The following is a 14118-nucleotide window of genomic DNA, read 5'->3' on the forward strand; positions in this document are numbered from 1 at the left end:
CAGGGCTCCCGCTGCCAGCTGCCTGGATGACAAAATTGTGGTGAAAGCCTAATGTTGAGGGATCTTCAATTTTCGCAATATTATGAATTAAGTAGGGCCTTAGTAATACTAATTTTTAAAAAGTAAAAAAAATGCCTTTTGCATTGTGCCCACCCCATGAACATTCCTCCACGCACCACAGTTTGAAAACCTCTGTTATAGAATGACAGGTTTCAGTAGTAACAGCCGTGTTAGTCTGTATTCGCAAAAAGAAAAGGAGGACTTGTGGCACCTTAGAGACTAACCAATTTATTTGAGCATAAGCTTTCGTGAGCTACAGCTCACTTCATCGGATGCACCCAGATACACCCGCTGTAGCTCACGAAAGCTTATGCTCAAATAAATTGGTTAGTCTCTAAGGTGCCACAAGTCCTCCTTTTCTTTCTGTTATAGAAAATATTTCAGTTAATTACAATACCTAACTCCTACATAACTCTTTTCATCAACAGATTTCAAAGTGCCTGATCCTCTTTAACGTATTTATCTTCACAACACCCCTGTGAGGTAGGGAAGTAGTATTATGCCTGTTTTGTAGATGTGGAACTGAGGCACAAGAGGCTAAGTGACTTGCTTAAGGTCCCACCGGAAGTCTCTGGTGGAACAGAGTCTTGAACCTGGGTCTCCCAAATCCTACACGAATGCCCTAAACTCGACTGTTCTTTTGGGCTGCCTCAAATAATCATCTTTTTCAATCTCCCCAAATTCCCAGGCTGACTCTGTGCACAGTAGTGCGTTCGTATAAGAACTGGTTCCATTCATTGAGAAATAATAATCCCCAGGTCCACAAATATACTAAGGCTGGCTCTGCCCCATGAGTTAAGTCTACTTCAAATGTAAACTGAAATAAAACTAACTACCCACGCTTATAAGATGGGAATAATGTATTACATGAGCTACTTATCAAGCTCCATCAACTGAACCTGCCTTTGTAACCCATAAACATAACCCAAGGAAAAATGACATCTACAGATCTTCACTGAGAATCCAGATGTTCAGAAATGCTCAATGATAGCATTTAGACCAGTGGTTCTCCAACTTTTGTACTGCTGACCCTTTTCACATAGTAAGCCTCTGAGTGTGACCCCCCTTATAAATTAAAACAACTTTTTAAAATATTTAACACCATTATAAATGCTGGAGGTGAAGCGGAGTTTGGGGTGGAGGCTGACAGCTTGCAATCCCCCATGTAATAACCTCGCAACCCCCTGAGGGGTCCCGAGCCCCAGTTTGAGAACCCTTGATTTAGACAATCAGCACTTTAGCTTAAAATTCAAGACACTACATTTCATAGAGTAATTAAGAGTCCAATTATGCCACCCTTATATTGAATAGTACATTACTCTAAAAGGAGTGTCATTGAACATTTGGAAAATCTGACCCTAAAAGAGTACTGGATAATTATGTGCCAGATTTTGTTACACTTACTAAAGTTGTATAAGTACTTGATTACTCAAATAGTCCAGAAAGTATCAATGAAACTATTCACAGAGTAAAATACTACTTCAAGTGAGTAAGTGAGACAGATTTGGGCACTAAATGTGGAGTACTATATAAACCAAATGTTTGTAACTTTCAGCATTTGCCTCTCACTGTAACTGTGATTTATTTCCAGTGGAAATACAAGCCCAGCAAGACTGAGTTTTTAAAAAATCACCATGCTCCATTCTTGGAGTGGAGTGGGGTGCATGAACAGATGGTTGCCAATGAGAGCTGTGATAACAGGTGCAGGTAGAGAGGTCTGGGCAGTAACACAGAAAGGCAGTCCCTCTGTGGGGATCTTCTAACCCCATAAACAGATGGCCTGAAATCTGTGGGATTTCTCTGTTGATCTCAGGTTATCAGAGGGGTGCAGAGGATTCTGACCTGTAGGTCATTACACGGAAAAGCAGACCCCAAGCTCCCTGAGCACATGACACATGAAAACCTGAGTCTCATTTCACAGAGCTTTGTGAAGTATCTCTTCCCCTCCCACTGATCTAGTCTTTATTTCTGCTGCAACTTCAAATTCTAAAAAAGGGGAATTATCCCACTGTATCATGGCACTGTTGGTACAGATTGGAGTAAGGGAAAGATTTCAATGAGAATGAGCACCTCTAGCTGTGTATAAGTATATAGTATTGAAGTATTAAAAGTATATTAGATTTTAAAGTAATTTAGTTACATTAGTGCAAGTTTTCTAATACAAATAAGCCCTGTGTTTGATTTAAAGAGTATGTGAGTGTCAGGAGAGGAGAAAAACAAAGGAAACTTCTTTGCGCTCCCTGTGGCAACAGCTGAAGACTGACAGAAAGCGAAGAGAACACAGGAACAACAAGTGCATCCTACGGGTATGTCTCCACAGCAACTAGACCCCTGTGGCTGGCCCACGTCAGCTGACCCAGGCTCGCAGGGTTCAGGCTGCAGGGATGTTTCACTGCTATGTAGGCGTCTGGGCTCCGGCTGGAGCCCGGGCTCTAGGATCCTGTGCGGTTGGAGGGTTCCAGAGCTCAGGTTCCAGCCCAAGCCCAGATGCCTACACAGCAATGAAATATCCCTGCAGCCCGAGCTCCACGAGTCTGAGTCAGCTGGCACAGTCCAGCCGCAGGTTTTTCTTTGCTGTGTAGACGTACCCTAAGAGAGTCTCAAAAATGTACTGAGAAGCGACACAACTACCTGAAAAGTGACCTGGATCTCTGTGACCTTCTTCTGAAGCATTAATGGATCGAAATGTTGTAACACCTTACTCGAAGCCACAAACTTCAGAATGTCCTGACTGTTTCTCTCAATCAGGGACAAAGCTTTCTTGCAGTTTTCTTGGTATGCTACCAAATCCTGAAAGAAAGAAAGAAAGAAAGAAAGAAAGAAGGAAACATAATTCTGTTCCGGCCAGAAACAAAGAGAGGCAAAGTTCAGAAAAAACAACCTAGGGGGGCATTTGTGACAATAAGAAAATGGAAGTGGTCAGGTTCCACCAAGAACAGTTTTAACAAGACATTAGAGAGAATAATATAAATCCGGCAAACTTTTTCCAGGGGTGCTCAGCCCCATCCACAGGAATTCAGTCCTACAGAACAGCTTGTAGGATAAGATCCATATGGGTAGTTTTACAAAATGCAAGGGTCTTTTCTGGCTGTGTGATTCTGTCATTTATTCTTGATTTGGGTATTATTAATATCTGTACCCATAGTAATTAATTGCAAAAACAGATGTTCATTTATTCAGTGAGTAGATAAAGAGTGACAACTCTCCGTAGCTTGCTAAAATGCTTACACATAAGGTCCGTGCCATCTACCAATCCCGTTACTGGAATTTAAATGACCACAACAAATCATTAGACAAGAGAATCAGTAACTACAACTACACAAATAAGAAGAAAAACCTCATTAATTCTCATGAGAGGAAAGCACAAGTGTGGCTCTTTACTGTTTAATGAACTATCTATTCCATGATCTACTCAGCAGAAATCAGGAGCCTCTGTATAATCTGTCAGACTGTCACGGATCTCAGTTCCATGGGTGGTAAATCCTTTTAGCAGAAATAAGCCATTTACTTAAATTATGATGTCTGGGCTATGGTAATCTAAAAGCTGGAGACTTCATGATGATGCATTCTCTTCATTCTGCAGCTCTGACACCTGTTTCATTCGGTGTCTATGCTCAGACAGGACAGGATTTGTTCAGGAAAGTGAGGGAGTTTAGATCAAGGCTGGACTGGCTCACATGCACAGTCAAGCTCAGCAGCCCAATATTATTTTTCTTCCAAAAACAAAGACGTAAGCTTCAAGTCACTGGTGGGGCGAAGGCCCTCCCTGACTGAAGCGTGGCTCACATCTCCATAGTCATTGCAATTATAAAATAATTTCTAACTGTTCTTTCATATACTGTACTAAGTCCATTATTTTGCTAACAATATTATCTCCCTGTATTTGACTCTAAACAGCCCTTTAACATTCCAGCCTTACATTACAGATGCAAGAAGCCAATCTAAGATATTTTCTTCTGGATCCAATATGTCCTTCCATTGTCTAACACTGAGTTCCTTACTGCAGGACAGGTGGAAATTTAAGGCCTCATTACATTATATCTCCCCATCCCCAATGACTTCAAAGAAAACTCCTGTCCAACACATGGGAAGCCCACCAGTGTCCATGAAAATCAATGGGAGTTCCTAAGCATTCTCAAGGAAATCCCAATGTTCACTGATGCTGTGTGCAATTGTATAGGGGCCTGATTTAGTTTCCATTGAAATCAAAGGAAAGTCTCCCACTGATTTCAGAGAAAGATGAAACAGGGCCCATATGAAGAAAAATGCACTTTCAGTTAATGTGAGTTTGTGGGAAAGTTGGTGGGCAGCGGTGAATTGTAGAGCTGGCATCTGTATCCCAAAGAAAAAGTGTTTAACTATTATTAAATTAAGATTAAGAAATTGCCCCTCAATTAAGAATTGCTCCTCAATTCTCACTGCTGCAATCCAGAGTCCTAATAATCTAATGTGTTGCATAAATGCTCACACGGAGTCTCTTATATTTTCGAGATAGGGTTTTGGGTGTTTTGGTTTTTTTTAAACTTACCTGGTGGTTTTGTTTAAAAACAGCTGCAGGTTGTACTTCAGGATCTAGGGCAGAAATTATTTCATTGACTTTCTCAAGAGACTCATAAAAATATGTAATTTGCTTTTCTAATTCTTCCAGAGGAGACAGCAGCTGCTGAGCTTCATAGAGCAGGACAGGGCAACGCTCCTTAGTCTTTTGGCAACATAAAGAAAAAAATCTCATTACAACAGAAAGTTACTGAAATTCAATAAACAATAAATAACCTTTCCATGTACATTGCTTTACATAAGCCCCCTCCTTCTTTTAAAGGTAAATGGACCTGATATTTAGTTCTTATTTAAGCAAAAATTACCATTAATATCAAGTACTTCAGGATCTGGTAATATCTTCTTGCTAATATATTCCACCCATAGTTATTTTAATATATGTGCACTAGATATCATTTAAACTTTTGTGTGGGAGATCTCTTCTTTTATTCTCCCTTACATTATTTGCTATCTTCTGCTTCATGGTCTCTCTCCTGCATTTCTCTTTCTCCCCTTCCACCTCCCTCCTTCTCTCTTCCATCCCATCCTTCCACTCTCACTTTTTCTACATACCCCTTCCTTTTTCCATTTCTTTTGCTTCTCTTTCTCTCATTCTCTACATTGTCTCTGGTCCAATCCTGCATCCCTTACACAGGAGTGTCGCATATACATGATTTGCAAGATCATCTATCTCTCCCCACTGTACCTCTTCAGTTCTCCATCACTACTTCCCACTCAGCTTCTGTCTTTCACTACTCCATCCCCTTTATTGAGGTGAGTTTGAACTACTGTATTTGTTAAGAAGACAACATTGACAAAGGGTTGGTGTGATGGTGTATGTGTGTGTGTTTTGTTTGGATTTTTACACCTATATATTTCTCTGTATTTCCCAGCAGTAGAGCAATCGGGGTTGGGCTCTCGGCCAGTTTCAGTTGGACAAAAACACTCACCCGCTCACTATAGAAGTATGGGTGTGCTTTTGGGGACAGCCTGGCAGTTTAAAGTAGTGCAACAGTAGTGACACAAGCTAAGGTTCCACGTTCAGGCTTAAGCTCCATGAGATGATAAGGGTAAAAAGAGTATCTCATATATAATAAAACCATCTATTCCACTCAGGAGGAGTGTTAATGACTTCAGGAAGAGGCTGCATACAACACTCTCTGACTGTAAGGACAGGTCTGATTAATGCAGAGCATTTGGTGTGGAGAGAACCTTGCATATGAAAAGTGTGCACTGGTCTATTGTATAGATGTACTGACATGCATAACTTTTGGGAGCTAGCACTCAGTCTAAATGCATACACCTGAAACATTATAATATATATAACTTCAATGATTTTTTCCAAGTTTATGCATTAGCTCTAATACTTCAGTTATACCAAAAAACAAACAAATGCCACCCAGCTATTTTGAAAATATGCACAATCTAACATAACAAGTTTTCTTTTTAAGTAAATTTCCCATATGAAAGCATATCTTTCAAAGAATGCTCATAAATGTCACTTTAGTACAGAATCAGATGGACAAAACTGGGGTGGTTTTAATGATGAAAAAAGCAAAACTCAAACCTGGGGGGACTCAGATATGTGTCCCATTTTATCTAACCCCCTAAAGTCTGGAGGGGTAGAAGAGATGTTCAACATAAATAGTTTAGGTTTTAGCTCGTGTCCATTGGAAATAAAGAGGGGTCAAAACCAGAGTGTAGTTTTGGCTTTATAAAAACCCACTATGTGAAACAAATCATAAGCAACCAATTCTAAGCCTGGTTCAGATATGGGTCCCATTTTATTGAGTCCCCTGAGCTTGGGGTTGGTGTGGCACTGGGCTAAATGGTTCCTGTTTGGACCCGTCTTTAATTATTAGTCCAACAGTAAACATACTGCTAACAGCAGAAAAGATATTCCAGGACCTTGCTTAGCTGTGCTTTGATCCCTGTCATAGTTGCAAGCATTTCATTGACTTCTTCTTGGGGAATTTCCTTTGTAATAAGCTGTGCTGTCCTTGTAATTATCTTGTACTGAGCTTCCATCACAGGCACCTTCTGTTTAATATCCTGCAACAAATATTTTAACAGGTACTGTTATGAATTCATGTGGCACATCAGCTTGTTCTCACATAGCTGTAGGCGACAGATCCAACTCCCATTGACATCAATGGGATTTTTTCCATTGACTTCAACGAGTGTTGGACCAGGTCCAGAATGTATTTGATATATACTAAGCAAAGGAGTTCATCTCCAACGCTCTGTATTACAGTTCAGCGTTCAGCTGAAAATCTAGTGACACCCTTGCTTGTTGCACTGGAAATGTGTTCCAGAAACGTCACTCATAGAATGCAATCATTTAGATTACCTAAAACACAAAATACACCACTGTAGTATAAAAATACTGATATGGCTATGTAAATAAATAATCTTCTGATCCTTTCATAAAATTAAATAGTTAAATAATTCTCCCTTCTGTGAAGAAAAAAGAGAGAAAGAGAGTGAGAGAGACAGACAGATGAAAGGCAGAAACTCACCTCCAAACCTTGGACAAACATCTTGACATTTAGAAAGGACACTTCAACAGGCACAGAAAATTTTCCATTAGTGCAATCAGCAAAGGTAGACAAGGTGGCAATGCCATCCAAGTATTCCTTCCTCATTCTGTCAAATTCATCTACGCGAGCATACTATGAAAAAGGGAAAATAAAAACACAGAGAACATGTCAAAATATGCAATGCTGCTACTTAAGGAAACTAATAGGTTCTTGGGAGTAACTGTTAAACTTTTCTTTTTTTTTTATTCAGTGTGATTTGCTAGTGATCTTTTAAGCTAAGGGTCCAGCAAGTCGTTGGTTGCTTGTTTTTTTAAATTTTAATATTGATTAATGAAGCACATAGTTCTTTTTTAGAAATGGGAAAACTTGTTTCCAATCCCGCAAATGGCCCTCACTTCAATTCCATCCATGAAAGAAAACCCAAACATATTTTAAAGTTTGGATCACTTCAAGACCTCCTTTCTCTCTCAGGTTTCTGAAGTGGACCTAACTCCCCAACTCACTTCTCCTGAACTACCAGTAGCCTTTCTTTTGAGGCTTCATATTTTACCCTTTTCTCAATTTTGACTCTAGACAGGGACACATTCCACCTGAGCATCTACTTTCTCTCAAACTGTGATTTGCTAGTTTATCAATTCAGTGAGTAAAATGCCAATAGTCTCCTAGTATTCTCAGTCACTGCAACCCTCTAACAGTGTCTTTGGGGATCTGGTTTAATGATACAGCAAATATGGCAGCCTCTCCACTAAGATCCTGGTGCCAGTCCATTCACATTCTCTGCATTGTTGACAGCATTTGACTGTGACGCTATTAACATCAGGAAATATGAATGCATCAGTATCTGCAGCTCAGCAGGGAGAGAGGCAGCCAAACAAAATTGGGGAAGGCTGGGAGGACGGAGGAGATAGAGAGAGAAGTCAGGGAATTAGTTGAGGGCTGCGGTGAAGGAAGAACTGAGGAACTGTTAGAGGGCACAAAATAGACTGGAAAGAATTGAGTGGGAGAATTTTTAGAAGGTCATGAAGATGGATGGGGAATAGGAGTGAGGAGACAGTCTCAAAATGTGCAGGGGAGCATTCAAACTCTGGGGATCAGGATTTGCCAAGTAAACTACTCTGCCCATCACTAGCAAATAATAAAGCTGTGACTATGCTACAAGCAACAGTTTGAAAGGTTTAAAAAAATAAGAGCCAAATGCTGACCACTTTACTAATGTGATTCATTGACAGCAATGGGAATACTCATGAGAGTAAGGAGAACAGGATTTGGCCTCAGGTGAATAGTCAAAAGTAATTAAATAAAAAATTTCATTAGCCATATGACTACTTCAATGCAGATATTTTTAAATGTGTATATAAGGCTGTCAAATACTTTGGTACAAGTTATAGCTCACATCTTCCCTCACGCCGTTTTGAATAACCTCTTAAAATAACATTTCTTTTCCAGCCCGGTGAGTCTCTTTCCTGAAGCAAAGTTTTTTGCTCTCCGTGCCTGGTAGAGCACAAGGCAACAATGATGTGAGCACAGCTTTGGGAATGGGATTGCCTGATTAACATGTGCTGCCTCTACTGTTGACTGGCTTTAGCCCTCTGATAAGTAGGTGCAACTCCCATTAAAAAGCATTCGATGTATCCCCTTACACTGTGGCTAAATTTGGCTCTGTAGATTCCACATAAACAATGGCTATTTTTTGAAAATCATTTTAATTTCTCAACTATAGAGAATGTGCATTTTTTTAAAAAGGCATGGTCAAATATTACAGAGATAAGTTGCAAAGTATGTTTGCTGATGAACTTGAACAAACCATCTCTACCCATCTTTCTAAAAAGGTACAAATGCAACCAACTATTCTGGTGGTATGTATTGCTTCATGATTTACATATTATATACGTTTACATTAGACATGGTCCTTGGAGTCCTGGTAAATTGTCCACGCAGGCTTTAGTGGTGCAAACCTTAGGCAGCCTTGCTGCATTGCAATGATAAAATAATTACTTAAATACAACAACCGTAACAACACATACTTGCTTAACTTTCATAAACAACTCTCTCCATCTTCCATTTAGTAGCAGCAGCTGTTGTTTAAGATCTCTGGAAATGGTCTCATCACAAGTTTCAATAAGGAAGTTACCAGCATCATTCATGGCTGTGTGCTGCTGGATCCAATGAGGTAAATGTCGGAAAAAATCCTAAACACAATATAAGCAGCATTGCTAAACATTTTGCAAAAGTCAGTATGTTACACAATAAAATTTAAACCTCATCACCAACTAAGGACATGGATAAACCTTTTCCCTACAAGGGAAAGCATTCCACATTGGGTACTCTAGTAAATTCTTATGTTCCAAAATAATATTTTTAAAAAGAGCTATCAAGATAACCTGCTGCGTTAATGGAGGGGACTCTATATTATACATCTGTATCTATAATATAGATATAAACAATCAGTACCTTCTCAGTTCTAATCAAGTAGGTAGAACTACTGAGGTCAATGGGACTACTCTCCTGAGTAAGATAAAAGGATTTGAGTCTTAATTTATAATACTGCCATTGTTTCATCTAATTTCTGTTTAATTTATATACATTTGAGGATTACTTTTGTTCATTTGAAATCAATTAACTACTAATTCACTATGGGCTGTATTGCAACTTGGACTACATGCCAGCACATTAGTAAGAATCCCCCTTGTAAACTCAAGGCAGGTAATTGTGGGCCTCAGAGCAGAGGGGAAAACAAATGCTTCATGGCTGCTTACTCCCACCTCAGAGCGGGTGAGTGGGGAGGGAGAGGAGAATGGATGGAGCCTTGGTTCTGTCCCCACTCCAGTATTCTAGGCTGCACAGCTGAGCCTGTGCAGAGGGGGAGTGTGAGAGAGAGAGATGTGTGTGTGTGTGAGAGAGAGAGGTGTGAGATATGTGTGTGTCTGTGTTAATTTTCTGCCATGAGAGGTCCCCAACAAATGACTTCCCACCTTCCTTTTTCCTCTGCCCCAGGAGGAAGGAGGAACCAGGGAGGAACTGTGCTTCAAATGGCTGTCTGAAGTACAATTCTTCCTAGCGCTGCTCCAGGCTCTTTGCCTCTTGCTCAGGGCTGTACCAAAAAGCACAATCTCAAGGTTTCAGAAAGTCTTGTGACAACACAATAGTTGATGCAGATGTCATAACTTATCCATATTTAAAACACCTCCCATATAGCTACAAAGAAAATGTCAAATGGAGGCATATTGCTTAAATGAGTTGGACAGATAATTGAACACAATGTTATTTAAATCCCTAAAGAAGAGATGGGTAAAGAGCACTTGTACTATGTACATAGACATATCAGTGAATAAGCTTCATAGTCTCCGAGTAGACTGGGTGTTATCTTCCATCTTCTTTGAGTTTGAGAATAGTGGTGCATTGCCCTGGTGCCCAAGATAACAATACTGATTTGTCAGGAAATACCCAACAGCATCCCAGATATATTATATAAACACTTCCCTGTCTTTTTTTAAACTGCTGTACACATGCCAGGCCTGCTAGAAGGAACACAAAACCAGCAGTCCTGTTCCTACTGTTCACAACAAAATAACTCCTTCAGAATAGGCACTGACCAGTTCTCTTGTTGGCAGACTTAGCAATGAAATGAGACGGAAGAATGAATTACCCTGCAGAGGTAGACCTTCTTCATTCCAGGTGTAAATCTCCTCTCCAACACTGGGAAGCATGGCTTGGATACCTCTGAGGCACCGTTTCCCACCCCAGACCCTGCAGAAGTTCCTCTGCATAGACCCCAGTCAGCATGAAGGAGGAAGCAGAGTCAGGGCAGGCTGGAGGGGGGGGCACATATTGTCCCTGACCCAAGGAAGACTTTAAAAAATGAATATGGTCCCAGCCTATACTATTTTTTGATTCCCCCCCACAATACCCCCTGGGGCCTTGAATGAAGGTGCAAGGGGAGAGGCCCTGGAAGCATGGCTCCAATGGAGCTGTGCTGGGAGGGGTCTGAGAGGGACTGCTGGGGTTGAAAAGGTGTGGGGTTTCCCTGTGAATGGCTGAGGCCATCTGCAGGTCCTCAGGAATCCACTAGGTTGGAAGGCAGTTCTCAGCAGGTGACAAACCCTGCTCCTCCTGATGGCATGGTGCAGGGGCATCACAGATATTTCCCAGTAAATAGCCTCCTTGTGCAACTTTGAAATTACTAGGCCAAATTTATCTTTAGTTGAAGTTCCTGGTAGTTGATGGAGTTACAGAAAAGATGGATTTGTTCAGCAATGAATTTGTTCTGTTATATTTCAATTATTTGTGCGAGGAATATGAGAATCCAGGACAGTTATTTCTGGCAAGTTTCAAAATTGTTTAGGTTAATGAGTTCATGGTAGAATCCCTTAAACTAGGGGTTACCGGAAAAACAGGGAAGAACTTTACATTTTAGCATTGCAAACACAACAATGATGCAAATACAGAACTTGTAATCAGACAGGGAGCTAAAGGAGAGTTGAAACATTATGGTGTGGTATGAAGGTTTTATGGCCTACATTTGGGATGCACCATAATTCTCATGCGTGGTGAACTTAAGAGTGAGTTATGTAGATCATTCCAGGTGAGTGCCATAAAGCCCTTATATCACGCCACAGCATCAGGGATTTTGTATGTGACACATACGTTACAAAACAAATATTTTGGAAATATTTCAGTAAGTTTTACTTTGCGTTACTGATGCTATTGAATTACCTCTATCCAACTTGAAGCCAGGATGCCTTTGTTAACATTAGTTGAATTGTACAAACTTTAGTGAGAGTGAAAGTTATAACTGATAAATTATAAAAGCCTCTTAAATGACCTAAAATAGATTTGCCATACATGATGATGTCACTCTTAAGGTCTAGTACAGCATCTTGAAAATACCTAGGACCAGAAGCAAATTCTGTTACCTTCTGATAATTGGGGACACTTCTGATCCTTGAGCCAGTGTAATATGAGGGAGAAACTGCACATTTTGGGGGAAAGGAAGTAATATTCCTATGTCAGAGTGCTGTATTTATTTATTTACTTACTTACTTACTTATTTAAACTGGCTATTTGAAGCTGCTGAGAGATTTGGAATAAGATTGCCAACTCTCCAGGATTGCCCTGGAGTCTGGGATACATCCAATCTGGGATACACCTGGAATACATCCAACTAAAATTGGCAACCCTAGTAGTCAAAGAGTCCCAGTGGAGACAGATTAGCAGAGTGGATAGAGTGCAGATGGGATGGTCAAAGTTGCATCATGAATGCAATTCATCACATGGATATCAGGAGCACGTGTGGCACTATTCACATGTTCACATTTTGTGTTTAAAATCTGCTTTAAGATGAAACTGTAGAACAGACTCGGCACATAGATGTTGACTTAAATGTTCATATACAAAGAATATATCAATATATATATCAATATACACACGAACATAAACCACACATATAAGCCTCTGACACCCGTGTGCATTTATCATGTGTCTGACCATCTCACTTGCCCATTAATCTACCGTTGCCAGGACAATTTATAAAATGCCAAACTACTGAGACAACTTTTACAGGCACAATTTTTGTTTAAACATAAGAAACATAAGAAACGCTCCTTTCTTTCCCCCCAATTCAAAGTAGTGAATTTCTAAAAAAAAAAAAAATTTAAACTGGCTTGTGACCCACAATGTGCAATATTCTGTCCTCAGCTGGTGTCAGGATTAAAGTCTGATATCTTTTTAAATAGGAGATATTTATCATTGGTAGTGCTGAAGACCATAGATATTAAAATTGTGCCATTAAAATAGTAGTGTTATCCTTATGGGTGAAAAACTATTTTAGGTCATTTAAAGAAGTTTCTAAAATGTATTTGTCATAATTTTTCACCCCCTCTGAGGTCAGAGCACAACTCATGATACCAAAGCAGACAGGCTTATGGTGAACTATATAAATGCACACAATAGTTGGAACAAATTTTAGAACTATTTAAATAATTTCTAAAATAGTTTAAAAACATCCTTATTTTTTAATTTGCTGGGCAAACATAACTACAAATATACATTGATAAACTGGCTGTAGACAGAGTGGTAATTCAGAGAAGTCACCTGAGTGGTAAACAAAAAGGTAAAAGCATAATATTTACTGCACATAAATGCTTGTATAAACAGCTCACTTTAACTCCTAGATTGTTGCAAAGAAAGAAATGATTAAACCAGTTTTACTACAAAATATGTGGCATACACAGAACACATAATGATGCAGTATGATATAATGGCACTTGTTTTGAGTGAGCTGCATAACAATACATTCTTGACTTTGCCATTTGTGAACAAAGCAGCCATCCTAAATTCATGAAAATAAAGCCTTTATGCTATACCATCCTATATGTGCTCGCTCTCTTTCCAAATTTATACATGCACACATGAGTGCACACATGCGCACACACACAAACCTGAGGCAAATATGCTCAGATAGAAAGTATACTATGCATCTGTGAAGGTTTCTGATAGTGAAGAGAGTAGAGCAGGAATTATTCCATGCATAAATCTCAACCTGCCACAACTCTCATCATCTAGGGCTTCTCCCCAGTCTTCTGCAAACAGCCCCTAACTGGTCACTGATATATACTTTTTTAAACTTGTTTTGTGTAGGTTGTAAAACTTTTACTGAACAGTCATAAAAGCCATATACAGGGGTTGGATGAAGTAGCTAATATTCCTTACCTTTTTGGCATGTTCAGGCTGATTCAACATTTTTTCAGCATCCTCCAGCCAGGCCTGCAGACTGGCCACAGTGCTGCTATATCGGTCCCAGTTAGCAATCACTTCTTCTAACATGCTCCTCACACTTCTCACCTCTACCGACAGGTTCCTCCACTGGGCTGTTGTTTCATTCATGAATTTCATCACATTCTCTGCTTCTTCCACTAAGACATAGAAAGCATATTGAATTTTTAAACACAACTTAAAAGTCTTGGAGCTGCTGGAAGTATTTATC

At 39.8% G+C, this 14118-nt stretch overlaps 1 protein-coding gene across 1 annotated transcript in view; it reads right to left on the minus strand.

Annotated features, from left to right (window-relative positions):
* SYNE1 (spectrin repeat containing nuclear envelope protein 1) overlaps positions 1–14118 on the minus strand; it is a 497076-nt gene that overhangs the window by 325004 nt on the left and 157954 nt on the right. Inside the window, 6 exon segments of the mRNA XM_043543166.1 lie at positions 2692–2850; positions 4589–4762; positions 6505–6648; positions 7116–7268; positions 9161–9325; positions 13845–14047. Coding sequence (XP_043399101.1) covers positions 2692–2850; positions 4589–4762; positions 6505–6648; positions 7116–7268; positions 9161–9325; positions 13845–14047 — 998 coding nt within the window.

This window comes from Chelonia mydas, chromosome 3 (genome assembly GCF_015237465.2).
Source record: "Chelonia mydas isolate rCheMyd1 chromosome 3, rCheMyd1.pri.v2, whole genome shotgun sequence".
In the NCBI taxonomy this organism is placed as follows: domain Eukaryota; kingdom Metazoa; phylum Chordata; order Testudines; family Cheloniidae; genus Chelonia; species Chelonia mydas.